The sequence below is a fragment of the Salminus brasiliensis genome, chromosome 1, assembly GCF_030463535.1.
Source record: "Salminus brasiliensis chromosome 1, fSalBra1.hap2, whole genome shotgun sequence".
NCBI classification, from domain to species: domain Eukaryota; kingdom Metazoa; phylum Chordata; class Actinopteri; order Characiformes; family Bryconidae; genus Salminus; species Salminus brasiliensis.
The window spans coordinates 96,218,864-96,233,872 of record NC_132878.1 but is presented as its reverse complement, the minus strand read 5'-3'; the positions used below and the strand labels follow the sequence as shown (position 1 = coordinate 96,233,872).

The following is a 15,009-nucleotide window of genomic DNA, read 5'->3' as shown; positions in this document are numbered from 1 at the left end:
CGGTTTATGACCAAGAATAGATTTAATTGCAAAGATCAAACAACAACAAAAATTGTCTGCACATCAGGAGACACTATAGACATAGTAAAGTACAGAAACTGCATTACCCATCATACACCACTGCTGCTTGTTTAATTCTCCAAATCAATGCTGAAAAAGCCGAATTCAGCGAAACACCACAAACAACAGCTCACATTTCCTCGGAAATGCCCTGAATCTACCACAAAGGCAGCTCTCTTTAACTTTCACTAAAGCTTCATCAGTGATTTAAAGTGCCCACATCCCATATTTTCACAGTATTGAACCCCACCACCACTTCTAACATTTCTATGGGTTATATATATATATATTTATCCTTTTAGAATTAAACAGGCTTTTTGTTTTGGTGTTACTGTTCCTTTAAAACTGATATATGTAAATGAGCTTTTATTTACTTTAGTTTATTTACTATCAAAACGTCTGAGTTTTATATGAAATGATGATGAAGATGATGAAGATGATGATGGTAAAATAGTGGTGAATTTGAATCCAGTTTTCTTTAGGGACTACTTTTTGTAGCTGCACTACACCCTAAAGGCAGCATGTATCCCTCCACCATTTAATGATATGCAAATGAGCTTTTATTTACTTGATTTCATTTACTATCAAATCTTCTGAGTTTTATATAAAATGATGAGGAAGATGATGATGATGAAGATGATGATGGTAAAATAGTGGAAAATTGTAACTAAAACAGTTTCCTTTAGGGACTACTTTTTGCTGCACTACACCCTAAAGGCAGCAGGTACTCCTCCATCATTTTAATAATATGTAAATGTGATATGTAAATGAGCTTTTATTTACTTTATTTCATTTTACTATCAAATCTTTTGAGTTTTATATAAAATGATGAGGAAGGTGATGATGATGATGATAATGATGATAATTGTAAAATAGTGGAGAATTTTAACTAATACAGTTTTCTTTAGGGACTACTTTTTGCTGCACTACACCCTAAAGGCAGCATGTATCCCTCCACCATTTAATGATATGCAAATGAGCTTTTATTTACTTGATTTCATTTACTATCAAATCTTCTGAGTTTTATATAAAATGAGGAGGAAGGTGATGATGATGATGATACTTTTTGCTGCACTACACCCTAAAGGCAGCAGGTATTCCTCCACCATTTTAATGATATGTAAATGTAATATGTAAATGAGCTCGGTTCTGATCAGCTGCTCTGCCCTGTGCCTTGTTTAGACAGCAGTTCGGGCTACAACACTCCTTATAACTGCAGCGTGAATGGGTGGTGCTAATCTGCTGTTGATGGGACAGACGGGTGTATACCTATCAGGATACAAAAATTATTACAAAAATAGGAATCTTTTCATTTAAATACATTTTATTTTAGTTTAGTTTTAATATATAAGCTGTGTGGCTGTGAGAGCGCATGCCATAGTTTGAAAATTACAATATTTACACACTACATCAAACTGAGAGATATGCAGTTTTTCAAGACAGCCTCCTGTAACATGGAGCTCGGACTCCCCTCTGGATCACAGAAGGTGGTCAGCGAGTCTCTCAGTTCTGTCTATTAGATACACCCTTAAGAATTAAGCTGAAAAATCCCACAGAGAAAATGATCTCCGATCGCATAAAGAACATTTCAGTGGATTAATCTGTAGCCCAAGCCCTTAGGCCTCCTAGTGGTCACTCTGCCTCTTGTGAGATGCCATGTTTTCATTACTGTATAAAAGATAGACTGGCTTTCGCTCTTGTTGGATGCGCTGTGTTTTTCCTGAATGAGCGCGAGTGTATAAAAGATAGACTGGCTTTCGCTCTGGTTGGATGCGCTGTGTTTTTCCTGAATGAGCGCGAGTGTGTAAAAGATAGACGAGGCTTTCGCTCTTGTTGGATGCGCTGTTCTTTTCCTAAATGAGCGCGAGAGTATAAAAGATAGACGAGGCTTTCGCTCTTGTTGGATGCACTGTGTTTTTCCTGAATGAGCGCGAGTGTGTAAAAGATAGACTGGCTTTCGCTCTTGTTGGATGCGCTGTGTTTTTCCTGAATGAGCGCGAGTGTATAAAAGATAGACGAGGCTTTCGCTCTTGTTGGATGCGCTGTGTTTTTTCTGGATGAGCGCGAGTGTATAAAAGATAGACAAGGCTATATATATATATATATATATATATATATATATATATATATATATATATATATATGATATTACAGGTTTATGTTATGTGGTCCCGCCCACTGTGCATGGTCACATCATCCAAAAATCAGAAGACGCTTCAGAGGCCGTAACATTTTAAAGAAGTATTAGAGGAAAAACGAGCCTTTAGTCTTTTAGACTATTCGCCCTGCAGCCATTAAGCCACTCCATCTCCAGGCCAGGGACATCATTTGTAAGGAGTGTACAGTATATAGACAGAGAAGAAGCACATACTCACAAGCTGATAAAACAGTGGGTTAGTCTATACAGAGCTTATCTATGGCCAAACTGACAGATGGACTGATGGTTGGGTTTTTTTTTTGTTTAAATGGTTTCTCTGCGTGGTGTTCTCAGCAGCTCACTGGTCCTGCTTCAGCGTGATCATAGGCTGTGTTAAAAAAAGAAAAAGAAATAAACACTTTTTAATATATAGTAATATATATAAATCTGATATATGACTATTTTTAGACATATATATCATAGAGGATTGGGCGTATATTATAAATCATATGTATATATCCACCTTATTTGGCCACGCCCACTTTCACAAGTTTGTTTCTTCCTTGTTACTTGTGTTACAATGTCTGGTTATTATATGGTTTACAGCTATGATATATATCAAATTATATATATTATATATATATATACACACACACACACACACACACACACATATATATATATATATCAAAATTAATATCTATATCTACTTCTGTGTGTGTGGTTATATTTAAATTTTTATAATTAGATAAATATCGTAGCTGTAAACCATATGTAAATTTAACCACACACACAGAAGTAGATATAGATATTAATTCTGATATATACATATATATATATATAATTAGATATATATCGTAGCTGTAAACCATATATATACACACACACACACACACACACACACATATATATATATATATATATATATATATATATATATATATATAACCACACACATACAGATGTACACCTCTAGAGCAGATAAACATTTTTTAGTTAATCATTATTGACTGATATTAATTTTGACCTTTGTAATACTGATGTGGCAGAAGGTGTGTGTGTGTGTGTGTGTGTGTGTGAGGGGAGGGTATATTCAGTGATAAATGGGTCGAGAACCTTCCCTTCTAGGCCCATATGCAGTGTACAACCCAGATGGGGCCCATGTTAACCCCCTCCTGGTGCCATCACCGACCCTGGTGGGCATCCATATGTAGTGCTCATGGACAAAATCCAACTCATACAGGCATACTCATAGGGACATGCTATCTGGGATATTAAGGCCCGCCCACTGGTGCATGGTGACATCATCAACAAATCAGAAGACGTATCAGAGGCGGCAGATTACAGGAAAACAAGCTATTAATTCTTTATTCCTAACGAGGTCCTCTAGCTGGGACCTCCCCATCACACCATGCTACCAGTGTTGGGAAGGTAAGGTCTATGACGGCCCTCCTCCGAGACGACACAACTGTCAATCACCACAGTCGCTATGCACACCAAAACAGGGCATTAGCAGATTTGGCTCTTTGTGCCCTTTTAACCATCAGTTGTAACACAGCTGGTGTTAAAGTAGCACAGAAATGTGTCAATGCTATCGGTTTAGCACTTCTGAGTGTAGGCTGCCAGCTCTTTATGAACGGCTGTGTGATTCGGCTTCAGCTCGAACCCTCGACTCACTGCTTTTCGCGCTTAATACAGCATCTCGTAGTGCCTGGGTGTGTAGGGATATTTACGCAACCCAACAGCAGAGGTAGGGATGTAAGGGGGATAGTGATTAGTAAGGTAAACAAGCTCAAATACAGGTTCAGGAGTTCAGGTGAATTCTTCCGCCAAAAAAAGTAGTTCTCGTAGTTCTGGTAGCCTCGTAGAGCAAGACGTCTTCTAAAATCAAGGGTATTAATAGGGAGTGTGTCCCTCTGTGCTGCAGTACCAGCCTCTATCCTTCTGGACAGGTTTTATAATAGACATTGGAACATTGCTGTGAGGAGAATTTGATTGCATTCAGCTACTAGTGCATCAGTGAGGTTGGCATTAGTAAACCCAATGGAGCTCCGTCAGCTCAGTGCTGGAGGGCTTTGTACCCCTCTAGCCCACACGGACGGCTCTAGGCTTGTGTCCGAGTGCTCCAGAGCATCCCGTTCTACTGATGCAGAAGAATTGCTGTGAGGATTTGATTGCATTCAGTGACAAGAACCTCACCACCACCATCACACAGTTCTTCCACTGCTCCACAACTTCTCAATGCTGGGGGGCTTTATACCCCTCTAGCCCACGCCTGCTATTGGTTGATCTGCTCCAGAGAATCCTATTCTATTGGCAGTACTTCTTTTCTACAAGGACTAGACAAGCTGTGTGTATGTGTGTGCATTTGCACATATGTGTCAGCAATGGGTGCAACTTAAAGTAGCTGAATGTGTTATTAGAAGGGGTGTCCATAAATATTTGGACGTATAGTGTACTTTCACATGACTCTTAGTGGCCTGCAGGGTGTTGTGCCTTACCAGGGTGTTGAAATGTACTCTGCACACGGCTTTACTCTCCCAGTAGATCAGCACTGCGGCGAGGATGAACTGAAGTGCATGCAGAGCTACGAGCACGCCCTTTAGCCCGACGTACATCGTATTATTCTCCTGTGAAGGCTGAAACTGGGTAGAGGGCACAGACCAAAAAACAATGAGCATGTGCTCCTCCTTCAGCAAAACCCCTGTATATTCAGCCTACAATGACCCAGTATAAATGTTTATCTGTGACCCGGTATGAACGTATATCTGTGACCCGGTATGAATGTTTATCTGTGACCTGGTATGAACGTATATCTGTGACCCGGTATGAACGTATATCAGTGACCCGGTATGAACGTATATCTATGACCCGGTATGAACGTATATCTGTGACCCGGTATGAATGTATATCTATGACCCGGTATGAATGTATATCTGTGACCCGGTATGAATGTTTATCTGTGACCCGGTATGAACGTATATCTGTGACCCGGTATGAACGTATATCAGTGACCCGGTATGAACGTATATCTATGACCCGGTATGAACGTATATCTGTGACCCGGTATGAATGTATATCTATGACCCGGTATGAATGTATATCTGTGACCCGGTATGAATGTTTATCTGTGACCCGGTATGAACGTATATCAGTGACCCGGTATGAATGTATATCTATGACCCGGTATGAACTTATATCTGTGACCCGGTATGAATGTATATCTGTGACCCGGTATGAACGTATATCTGTGACCCGGTATGAACGTATATCAGTGACCCGGTATGAACGTATATCTATGACCCGGTATGAACGTATATCTGTGACCCGGTATGAACGTATATCTGTGACCCGGTATGAACTTATATCTGTGACCCGGTATGAATGTTTATCTGTGACCCGGTATGAATGTTTATCTGTGACCCGGTATAAACATATATCTGTGACCCGATATGAACGTATATCTGTGACCCGGTATGAATGTATATCTGTGACCCGGTATGAATGTATATCTGTGACCCGGTATAAATGTATATCTGTGACCCGGTATGAACGTATATCTGTGACCCGGTATGAACGTTTATCTGTGACCCGGTATAAATGTATATCTGTGACCCGGTATAAATGTATATCTGTGACCCGGTATGAATGTTTATCTGTGACCTGGTATGAATGTATATCTGTGACCCGGTATGAACGTATATCTGTGACCCGGTATGAACGTTTATCTGTGACCTGGTATGAATGTATATCTGTGACCCGGTATGAATGTATATTTGTGACCCGGTATAAATGTATATCTGTGACCCGGTATGAACGTATATCTGTGACCCGGTATGAATGTTTATCTGTGACCCGGTATGAACGTATATCTGTGACCCGGTATGAACGTATATCTGTGACCCGGTATGAACGTATATCTGTGACCCGGTATGAATGTTTATCTGTGACCCGGTATAAACGTATATCTGTGACCCGGTATGAACGTATATCTGTGACCCGGTATGAACGTATATCTGTGACCCGGTATGAATGTATATCTGTGACCCGGTATAAACGTGGAACTGTAGGCAAGATAAACAATTGCAGGCTGTAATTTTACATGTGTTATATTTGACTTTCCCTGAAATACCATAGGAAGTGAAACTGTGAAAATTATGCCGTTTCTGATTACGGAGAATTTTCTGAATGAACTCAGCTCAGCCTAAAGTTCTCCTAACTCACATTTCTAACTTCTGCATCTCAGATTGAGCCTCAAAATCATAAGTAAGTGATCCAATACTGCATAAGATTTTTAGTCTGTGGCTCCGCTGCAGATTAGAGTGCCCCCTATCACATGACTTGGGGGAAGGCCTTCCTATTCTCAGACCATGGAGAGCTGTTAGCAGTGTTGATGGGATTTGAACTGATGACCTCCTGAGTCTCTTGATGAGCAGGCAGTTAGACAGTCACTCCACTCTATAGCTGTGAAGCCGTTGTGTACATTTCTGAGTGGTCGGTGTGGTGCAACAGATAACACCACTACCTGCCAGTGAGCTGTAACATACTGTGGGAGACCGGGGTTCGATTCCCAGCCTGAGTGACTGTGTGTGCTACGCCAATAAGAGTCCTGGGGCAAGACTCCTAACGCTGCATTGGTCCACCTCTGTAATATGAGTAACCTTGTAAGTCGCTCTGGATAAGATGTAATGTAAATGAGTCTGAGAAAGAAGGGAAAGTTATTTCACTCAGACCTGAGTTTTTATGAAGTGTAATTTCACAGCTCTAGACCGGCTCTACAGTCTAACTGCTGCTTATCATCAAGGGTGTGGAGGTCATCAGTTCAAATCCCAGCAAGGGCTCAGAGCTCCAATGTCAAAATGTGATGTGATTGGGGGAGGTTCTAACCTGCAGATGGGAATAAACAGTAAACAGACTGAGGGGGCGGAGCCACAGACTAAACATCTTACGCAGTATTGAATCAGTTTCAGCTGCAGGTTGAGCTGACAATTTAATTATGTACAGTATATAACTCAACTGAAACTGGAGAAACAACAAAATGACAGTTATAACCCTACCCATAAGAGGTAATTACATAAAGCTGCTTTACCTGCGAGGGTTCGTGTATCAGTGGACAAAGAGCAAGAGCTGCGACGGCCCAGAAAAGGCCGATGATGTTGAAGATGAAGGACATTTTCATCTGTTTACAAAAAGACATTGGACATTTTCAGCCTACATTCATACTGACATGTGCTTTTGCCATTAACACCAAAAACAGTTGACTCCACAAACTTTAAGACAAATAGATAATTAAACAAACATCATAACTGAAAGCATAAATGCTACATTAATACATACCACTGGCATTAATGGGACATGTCCTGCTGCATATGTTAGAATGCCACAGCCTACAAACTAAAGAGAAAATTCACAATCAGTGTTTGTCAACATGCAAATCTGTCTGTCTGTCTATCTGTCTGTCTATCCATTGACTTATTTTCAGTCTTAAGCAAAAGATTGCATATTTTTACCTTATGTAATTATGTATGTACCTTCCTAAAAATGACATATTTATTTATCTTCTAAGATAAACATAATTAAATAGACTGAAAAATAACTTGTGGCATGTGCATATTATGTTTTCAGTAATTTAATATTTAATATATTAAATATTATATATTAGATATAATATATCAATCACAATTGGGTTTAAAATATGCAGATAATCATATATATAATATATATATATAATTATATAATTCATATAGTTCATTTAAAAATATTTTAGAACCATTTTTTATTAGTCCACATGCCACATAATTATCACATACTATACTGGACAGGTCATGTGTTTTTATCATATTAATAAAACTATAAAAAGTAGAAATAGCAACGATGTGCTGAGCACTCAGTGACTTTACTATTATATACCACTTTTACTATGTATATCTCTTATTTCATATATATATATTTATTTATTTATATCTATTTATATAGATATAGAAGTTTAATATGATATAATTATGTAATAATTTGTATATTCACTATTTATATCATATTCAGTATTTTTTAAATTATAAATCCACTATTTATTTACAAACTTCATTATTTGTATTTATTTATAAATGTACTAATCATAAATTAAATTTGGTTTAATTTTAATACATAATTCATTACTTATATACCACTTCACTATTTATATCTTTATATACACTTACTATTATTTATGTTTGTCTTAGAAACATTTAAGAAAAACTTTCTAATATCAATTTCAAATAACATTTATTTTTTACGCTAAAACGTTGATAACCGAAGGTGCATTATCTTCAGTGAAGAGAAACATCACTGCACTTCACATCTATAACCACAGGTTCCTCCTCTGGTTTTGTGGAGTGAGGAGTAGGGGAAGTGTGTTTCTGCCCATACTGACAAGTCTGCTTCGTTTGAGATCTTATCAGATCCTGCACTGCACTGTAGACTGTCTAAAATGAAACCGTGCTCCTCCACAGTGACTTTTATTCTACCCTGAGGTCAGTTTCTGAATCTGAATGTACGAATGACTGTCTTACCAGTGCGCTGGGGATGATGTGAAAGGCATGGCTGTTGCCGAAGTAGTTGATAAAGATGGCCCCGAGACACAGGATGAAGACTCCAGTGGTGATCTGTGCTGCCTTTAATACCCAGAAAGCAGAAGTGTAATGCTGCATAATGCACCACATATTGTTTCCAATGAACAGCCAGAACATACCTCACACTGGTTTAACCATTTTCTGCTACACATTTAAGATGTATATAAGCATCATGCACTTACGTTTGGTCACCCCTGGGAAAACGACATTCATTGCTGATGTAAATAAGTCACATTTTAATACACAGTTACTGTTATATACTGAATTTAACATATTATTTATATAATAATACTATGTTATATAATATAATATTTAAAATGATATGTGGCATGATTTAAGATTAAAGCACAATGTCCAATATTTTACGTGTACTGTTTCATGTACAATAACTGTTTAGTTACTTAATTTAACATTTAGGACAAAAATAAGACAAAAATGTGTATAAATGTTACAGCATATTTATATGTTGTTATTTATTCAAATAAGTTCAATTCAGAAAAATGAATAGAAATTGACTCTGTAATGTGTATATTTTATGCTTGTTTTCTGTGCGGAATTTCTTCACTTATCAACATGTCATTCGACTTATCAACATAACTGTCAGTATACAGTTATACTAAAGTTATTCTATTCTATACTATTCAAAGTACCAACAAGTTGGGGAAATAACATGCATATTTGATGTGTAAACAAGTGTAAATAAGTCTAATTTAATAATTGAAGTACACAATTACTGTTACAGCAGATTTCATATGTTATTCTTTTATTAAAAATATTCAAAATTCAGCAAATGAGCAGAGATTGTCTATTAAGGGATTTGTTCACTTTCATAGATTGTTTCATAGACAACATTCTATATTTAATATGATTTGATTCTAAACGTCCTCTACTTGGTAATATGTTTATATATATATATAAACGTGCAGAAGTTGTGCACCCTGTTCAAATTCAATTTAGTTTATTTTTGAAGTGCAAATCACATCCACATTACTGTTTATCTGCTTAATTTAACATGAACAAAAACATGAACTACATTGTGTTTAATATTTATTTCCAAAATGTTCAATTCAGTATGTATAAATGTGTAGAAATATTTTATACAGAAGTTTGTTTCCTGTAGAAGATTTTTGTACTTTTTTGCGCTTCAATCAACAAACGGTCAAAGTGTAATTTCACCAGGGGTGGCTGAACATGTCCATAACGCTCAATACCTTGTCCCACCTTTCAATAATTTATAAAGGTTTACTACTTTTACTTTCCTAGGAAAATCAATTTTGGAAAATGTAAATATTGCTGCTTTTTAACTTCTAACAAAGTCAATGTAAAAGATTTGTGGAGCATTTTTATTGGGCCATTCATCATCAATTCTGACATCAGGTACAGGACAATTGCCAGATGTCAAAAAGTGAAAAACATTAAAAGTAAAAGTAAAAAAATAAGCTTGAAGTTGCTAATGTAGCTGAAGACATACTGTCATCTATAAGCTCACCCGCTGAACACCTCCACACAGTCTGAACTACCAGATTCACATTATATCAAAAAGTGAAAAACAGCAAAAATAGAGATACAAGGTTTTGTGTGACATTGATGATGGGACACACTCACCCCCAAACACCCAGGCTGACAGCGGACATATTTTGAGAGCTACAGTTTAGGACTTTTTAGTAAATTTAGTAAATTTAGCTCTTAATGAAGTTTTAATGTAATTTAATTAAATACTTGTTCTACAATTTGCTGAAATATTTTTTTTGGTATATTTGGTATATCAATAAGCCACTCAAAAAAACAAATGACTTCCTGTTTTCCCCATTTTTTATTTCTTAATTTTATTTATTTGTTTATATATTTTAAAATATTTTTTAAATGTTTAAACAATGTGAAGCTGCCACACTCATATGATGTAAATAAATACAATAAAAATACATAATAATATAATATAATAAAAATATGATATAACATAATATGTAATATATAACGTTAATAGATATATATTTATATCTAATTAAAGTTAAATGTTTTTAGTTGCTTGGCAATGTTTGACATCTCTGCAGCACAGTCTCCATCTAATCTTTGCTGTTATCAGAGGATCTAAATACAAATCTGATAAAAAGTGTTAAATGCGTACATCCTGACTGCCACTACTCTGCCACTGCTTTTTACAGTCGCTGTTGGACAAAAACCTTGTATCTCAAAAATGACACAAAATCCTTAACTTTCAATAGAAGTGTCAAATATTTTGAAGCATTTCTACTGGTCAATTCATCATGAAATTCTGATATGATATAAAGAATAATGGCCAGGTTCAGCTTTACAGCTTTAGCAATTACTTTAGCAGTTACTTTCCCCTCTACGCCAGTCTATCAGTGAGGAAAGAGTCTGACTGAGATTCATTTTAGTTGTTAAAGTTCAGATTTCATTTCATTCTGTCATGTTGTTTGAGCTCCTGCTAATGCTAACCCCTCTCACCTCAGACTGTTAGCTTAACAGAGCTTAATACACTCCAGTTCCTTTGCTAATAGACAACACCTGGCCCTAGAAGTGCTACCTCCGTTCTGGAGGTTACTCAGTACTTAAATTGGGCTAATGTAGTTGTTAGTCCTGAATGGTAGCTTAGCAAAATTGCTGGCCTAATGTTTGCGGACACCCCTTCTAATGATGTGTTTATCTACTTTAAGGTGCACTCTTTGCTGACAGATGTGCAAATGCACATGCACAGCTTGCCTGTAGGGAAGAAGTACTGCCAATAGAAAAGGACTCTCTGCAGGTGCAGGTAAACATCATGAAGCTATTGCCACCATGCTGCCTAATGCCAGGCGTGGGCTAGAGGGGTAAAAAGCCCCCCAGCATTGAGGAGCTGTGGAGCAGTGGAAGAACTGTGTTCTCTGGAGTGATGGATGGTGGAGCACCATCCAATACTTTTGAGATGCAGTAGGGAGTTGGGGATGATGAGGTGGGGTGGTGATCTTCTATCCAACATCCTGATGTCACTAAAGCTCTAATAGCTGAATGCAATCTAGTAGAAAGCTTTCTTCTTCTCTGGACAACAAAAGCAGGATCACCCCTGAACATCCCTAACACCCTTGATTTCAGTAGAAATGCTGAATTAGCAGGTGTCCCAATACTTTTGTCCACATATAGTGTATGCTTCAAGAGAGCCAAGTAGAATTCGCTTACCCCCATCGCCTTCGGCCTTCCCTTCAGGAAGACCTTATACATGTCCTTGAACACACAGCTGAATTTCTCCGGCATCAGCTGGCCATCTCGAGCATTCCTGATGCTTGCCAGGGGGATGGTGATGACCATGCAGTCATCCGACTTGAACGTGAACCTCATTGGCCTGGAAGAGACAAGGACATGAGGGCGAAATCAATGCTAGCTAAATCACACATGTGAACAAGTGAGCCTACGAGAGAAGGTGTGTGGAACAGCCTGGCTAATCTTCTTCCAATTTTTCAAAACTGAGCAACTTCTGGAACTTGTTGGAGCTCCCGAGCCCATCCAGTATCTCTCAGTCCAGGAGCTGAACTGTGTTACCCTCTAAACCTTTTTTAAAATTATTTTGGTGTAAAATAAAGCACTGCAGCTCTACAGCGAGAGGAGTGATCTACAGGAAAGCCGTCATGGGTCTGACCAACACCACGACATCATCCACATAAACCAATTATAAAGGAATCCGGAGATATAGTTTAATGTGTAAAATGACACTGAGGTGAGAGTAGGTTCCTCTTCTCACTGAGAGACTGGAGCTAAAATCACATATCATTAAACCATAAATGGTGGAGGGATACATGTGTGGCAAAAAAATAGTCCTCATAGGAACTGTATTTGCTCAGATTTGCACCACTTTCACCATCTGCATCATTCCATACAAAGCTCAGAAGACTCGCGTCGGTCCACTGCTGGTTTCGGATAGGAAATAAAGATGGCTATATTAGTGCTGTAGTCATGGAGACGTCTGGTACCGTTCACCACCACTGTAAAAGCATGTGAGTCGGCAGGTTACTCGACAATTTCACACCGATCTCCGACTCTGGATACATTGAGAATTAGTAAAGTAATACTTTATAGAATCGGTGGACTTCCCCCATTAAAACATTGTACAGCTGTACAGCTGCAAACTCTACAGCTCCCCAGCACCGAGACTCTCAACACGGCCACCTCGGCCCTCACAGGCCCCCTCCAGCATTTTTAACAGATATGGATTCAAAATTGACAACAAACCTGACTCTGAATTCAGTCACATCAACACGAAGATCAGCACGAAGACGAGTGTGAAGTTTTGTGGTGTGGACAGCTAAGCAGCAGGAGACGAAGAAGGAGGAGGAGGTGGTGGTGTTGGTGGGGGGCGGGTGAGGTCACAGCAGTTTCATAAAGGAAGTGGCCATATTTATCTAGACTGTGCATTTTTTAACATCTGACCCTCTTTATAGCTTCTGAGGGCTGCAGGGGCCTGTATGACAATATGAGCACTAGAGCCCTAGAACAAATGCTGCTCCCACTGAACTCGAACCCAAGCACTAAGTGGAGCTAAACTAATGGCCTGAAGCAGCTGAATGTGCTTTTAGAAAGAAAAAGAAAATCTCCTGGGTTATGAACTGCTCAGTGCTTGGTCAAGGCTGTGGTGAATACACACCCATGGGGGAAAAAACACAGGAACAAGCGCAAAAGAAAAAAAAAAAAAAGTGTGATTAGTGTTTTGGTGGCTTTGTGAAAAGCCAGAGCTCTGTACTCTCATAGCTGCATTTTTATTGGCTAACGTGTGGGTTAAGTCTAGTGGGCCAAAAAGCGCATTTACAAGATATTTAATGGGGGAATGCACAGAACTTCATAGCTTCATAGACTAGTTTAACTGATAAACAAGTAGGTGGAGCTTCATAGACTAGTTTAACTAATAATCAAGTAGGCGGAGCTTCATAGACTAGTTTAACTGATAAACAAGTAGGTGGAGCTTCATAGACCAATTTAACTGATAAACAAGTAGGCGGAGCTTCATAGGCTAGTTTAACTGATAATCAAGTAGGCGGAGCTTCATAGACCAATTTAACTGATAAACAAGTAGGCGGAGCTTAAGAAGCTAGTTTAACTGATAAGTAAGTAGGCGGAGCTTCATAGACTAGTTTAACTGATAAACAAGTAGGCAAACCTTCATAGACTAGTTTAACTGATAAGTAAGTAGGCGGAGCTTCATAGGCTAGTTTAACTGATAATCAAGTAGGTGGAGCTTCATAGACTAGTTTAACTGATAAACAAGTAGGTGGAGCTTCATAGACTAGTTTAACTAATAATCAAGTAGACGGAGCTTCATAGACTAGTTTAACTAATAATCAAGTAAGCGGAGCTTCATAGACTAGTTTAACTGATAAACAAGTAGGTGGAGCTTCATAGACCAATTTAACTGATAAACAAGTAGGCGGAGCTTCATAGGCTAGTTTAACTGATAATCAAGTAGGCGGAGCTTCATAGACCAATTTAACTGATAAACAAGTAGGCGGAGCTTAAGAAGCTAGTTTAACTGATAAGTAAGTAGGCGGAGCTTCATAGACTAGTTTAACTGATAAACAAGTAGGCAAACCTTCATAGACTAGTTTAACTGATAAGTAAGTAGGCGGAGCTTCATAGGCTAGTTTAACTGATAATCAAGTAGGTGGAGCTTCATAGACTAGTTTAACTGATAATCAAGTGGGCGGAGCTTCTTAGGCTAGTTGAACTAATAATCAAGTAGGTGGAGCTTCATAGACTAGTTTAACTGATAATCAAGTAGGCGGAGCTTCATAGGCTAGTTTAACTAATAACCAAGTAGGCGGAGCTTCATAGACTAGTTTAACTGATAAACAAGTAGGTGGAGCTTCATAGACCAATTTAACTGATAAACAAGTAGGCGGAGCTTCATAGGCTAGTTTAACTGATAAACAAGTAGGCGGAGCTTCATAGACTAGTTTAACTGATAATCAAGTAGGCAAACCTTCATAGGCTAGTTTAACTGATAATCAAGTAGGCGGAGCTTCATAGGCTAGTTTAACTGATAAACAAGTAGGTGGAGCTTCATAGGCTAGTTTAACTGATAAACAAGTAGGTGGAGCTTCATAGACTAGTTTAACTAATAATCAAGTAGGCGGAGCTTCATAGGCTAGTTTAACTGATAATCAAGTAGGCAAACCTTCATAGGCTAGTTTAACTGATAAACAAGTAGGCGGAGCTTCATAG

The 15,009-nt window shown here is 38.2% G+C and overlaps 1 protein-coding gene across 1 annotated transcript in view; it reads right to left on the bottom strand.

Annotated features, from left to right (window-relative positions):
• LOC140537437 (uncharacterized) overlaps positions 1-13,088 on the bottom strand; it is a 13,426-nt gene extending 338 nt beyond the window's left edge. The window contains exons 1-7 of the mRNA XM_072659730.1: positions 13,027-13,088; positions 11,980-12,142; positions 8,746-8,847; positions 7,535-7,591; positions 7,287-7,376; positions 4,699-4,842; positions 1-2,585 (exon numbers count right to left, since the gene is read on the bottom strand). The exon at positions 1-2,585 is cut by the window's left edge and continues 338 nt beyond it. Coding sequence (XP_072515831.1) covers positions 2,556-2,585; positions 4,699-4,842; positions 7,287-7,376; positions 7,535-7,591; positions 8,746-8,847; positions 11,980-12,138 — 582 coding nt within the window. The 5' untranslated portion in view covers positions 12,139-12,142; positions 13,027-13,088 and the 3' untranslated portion in view covers positions 1-2,555. The remainder of the gene's footprint in view (positions 2,586-4,698; positions 4,843-7,286; positions 7,377-7,534; positions 7,592-8,745; positions 8,848-11,979; positions 12,143-13,026) is intronic.
• Positions 13,089-15,009: the final 1,921 nt, after the last annotated feature.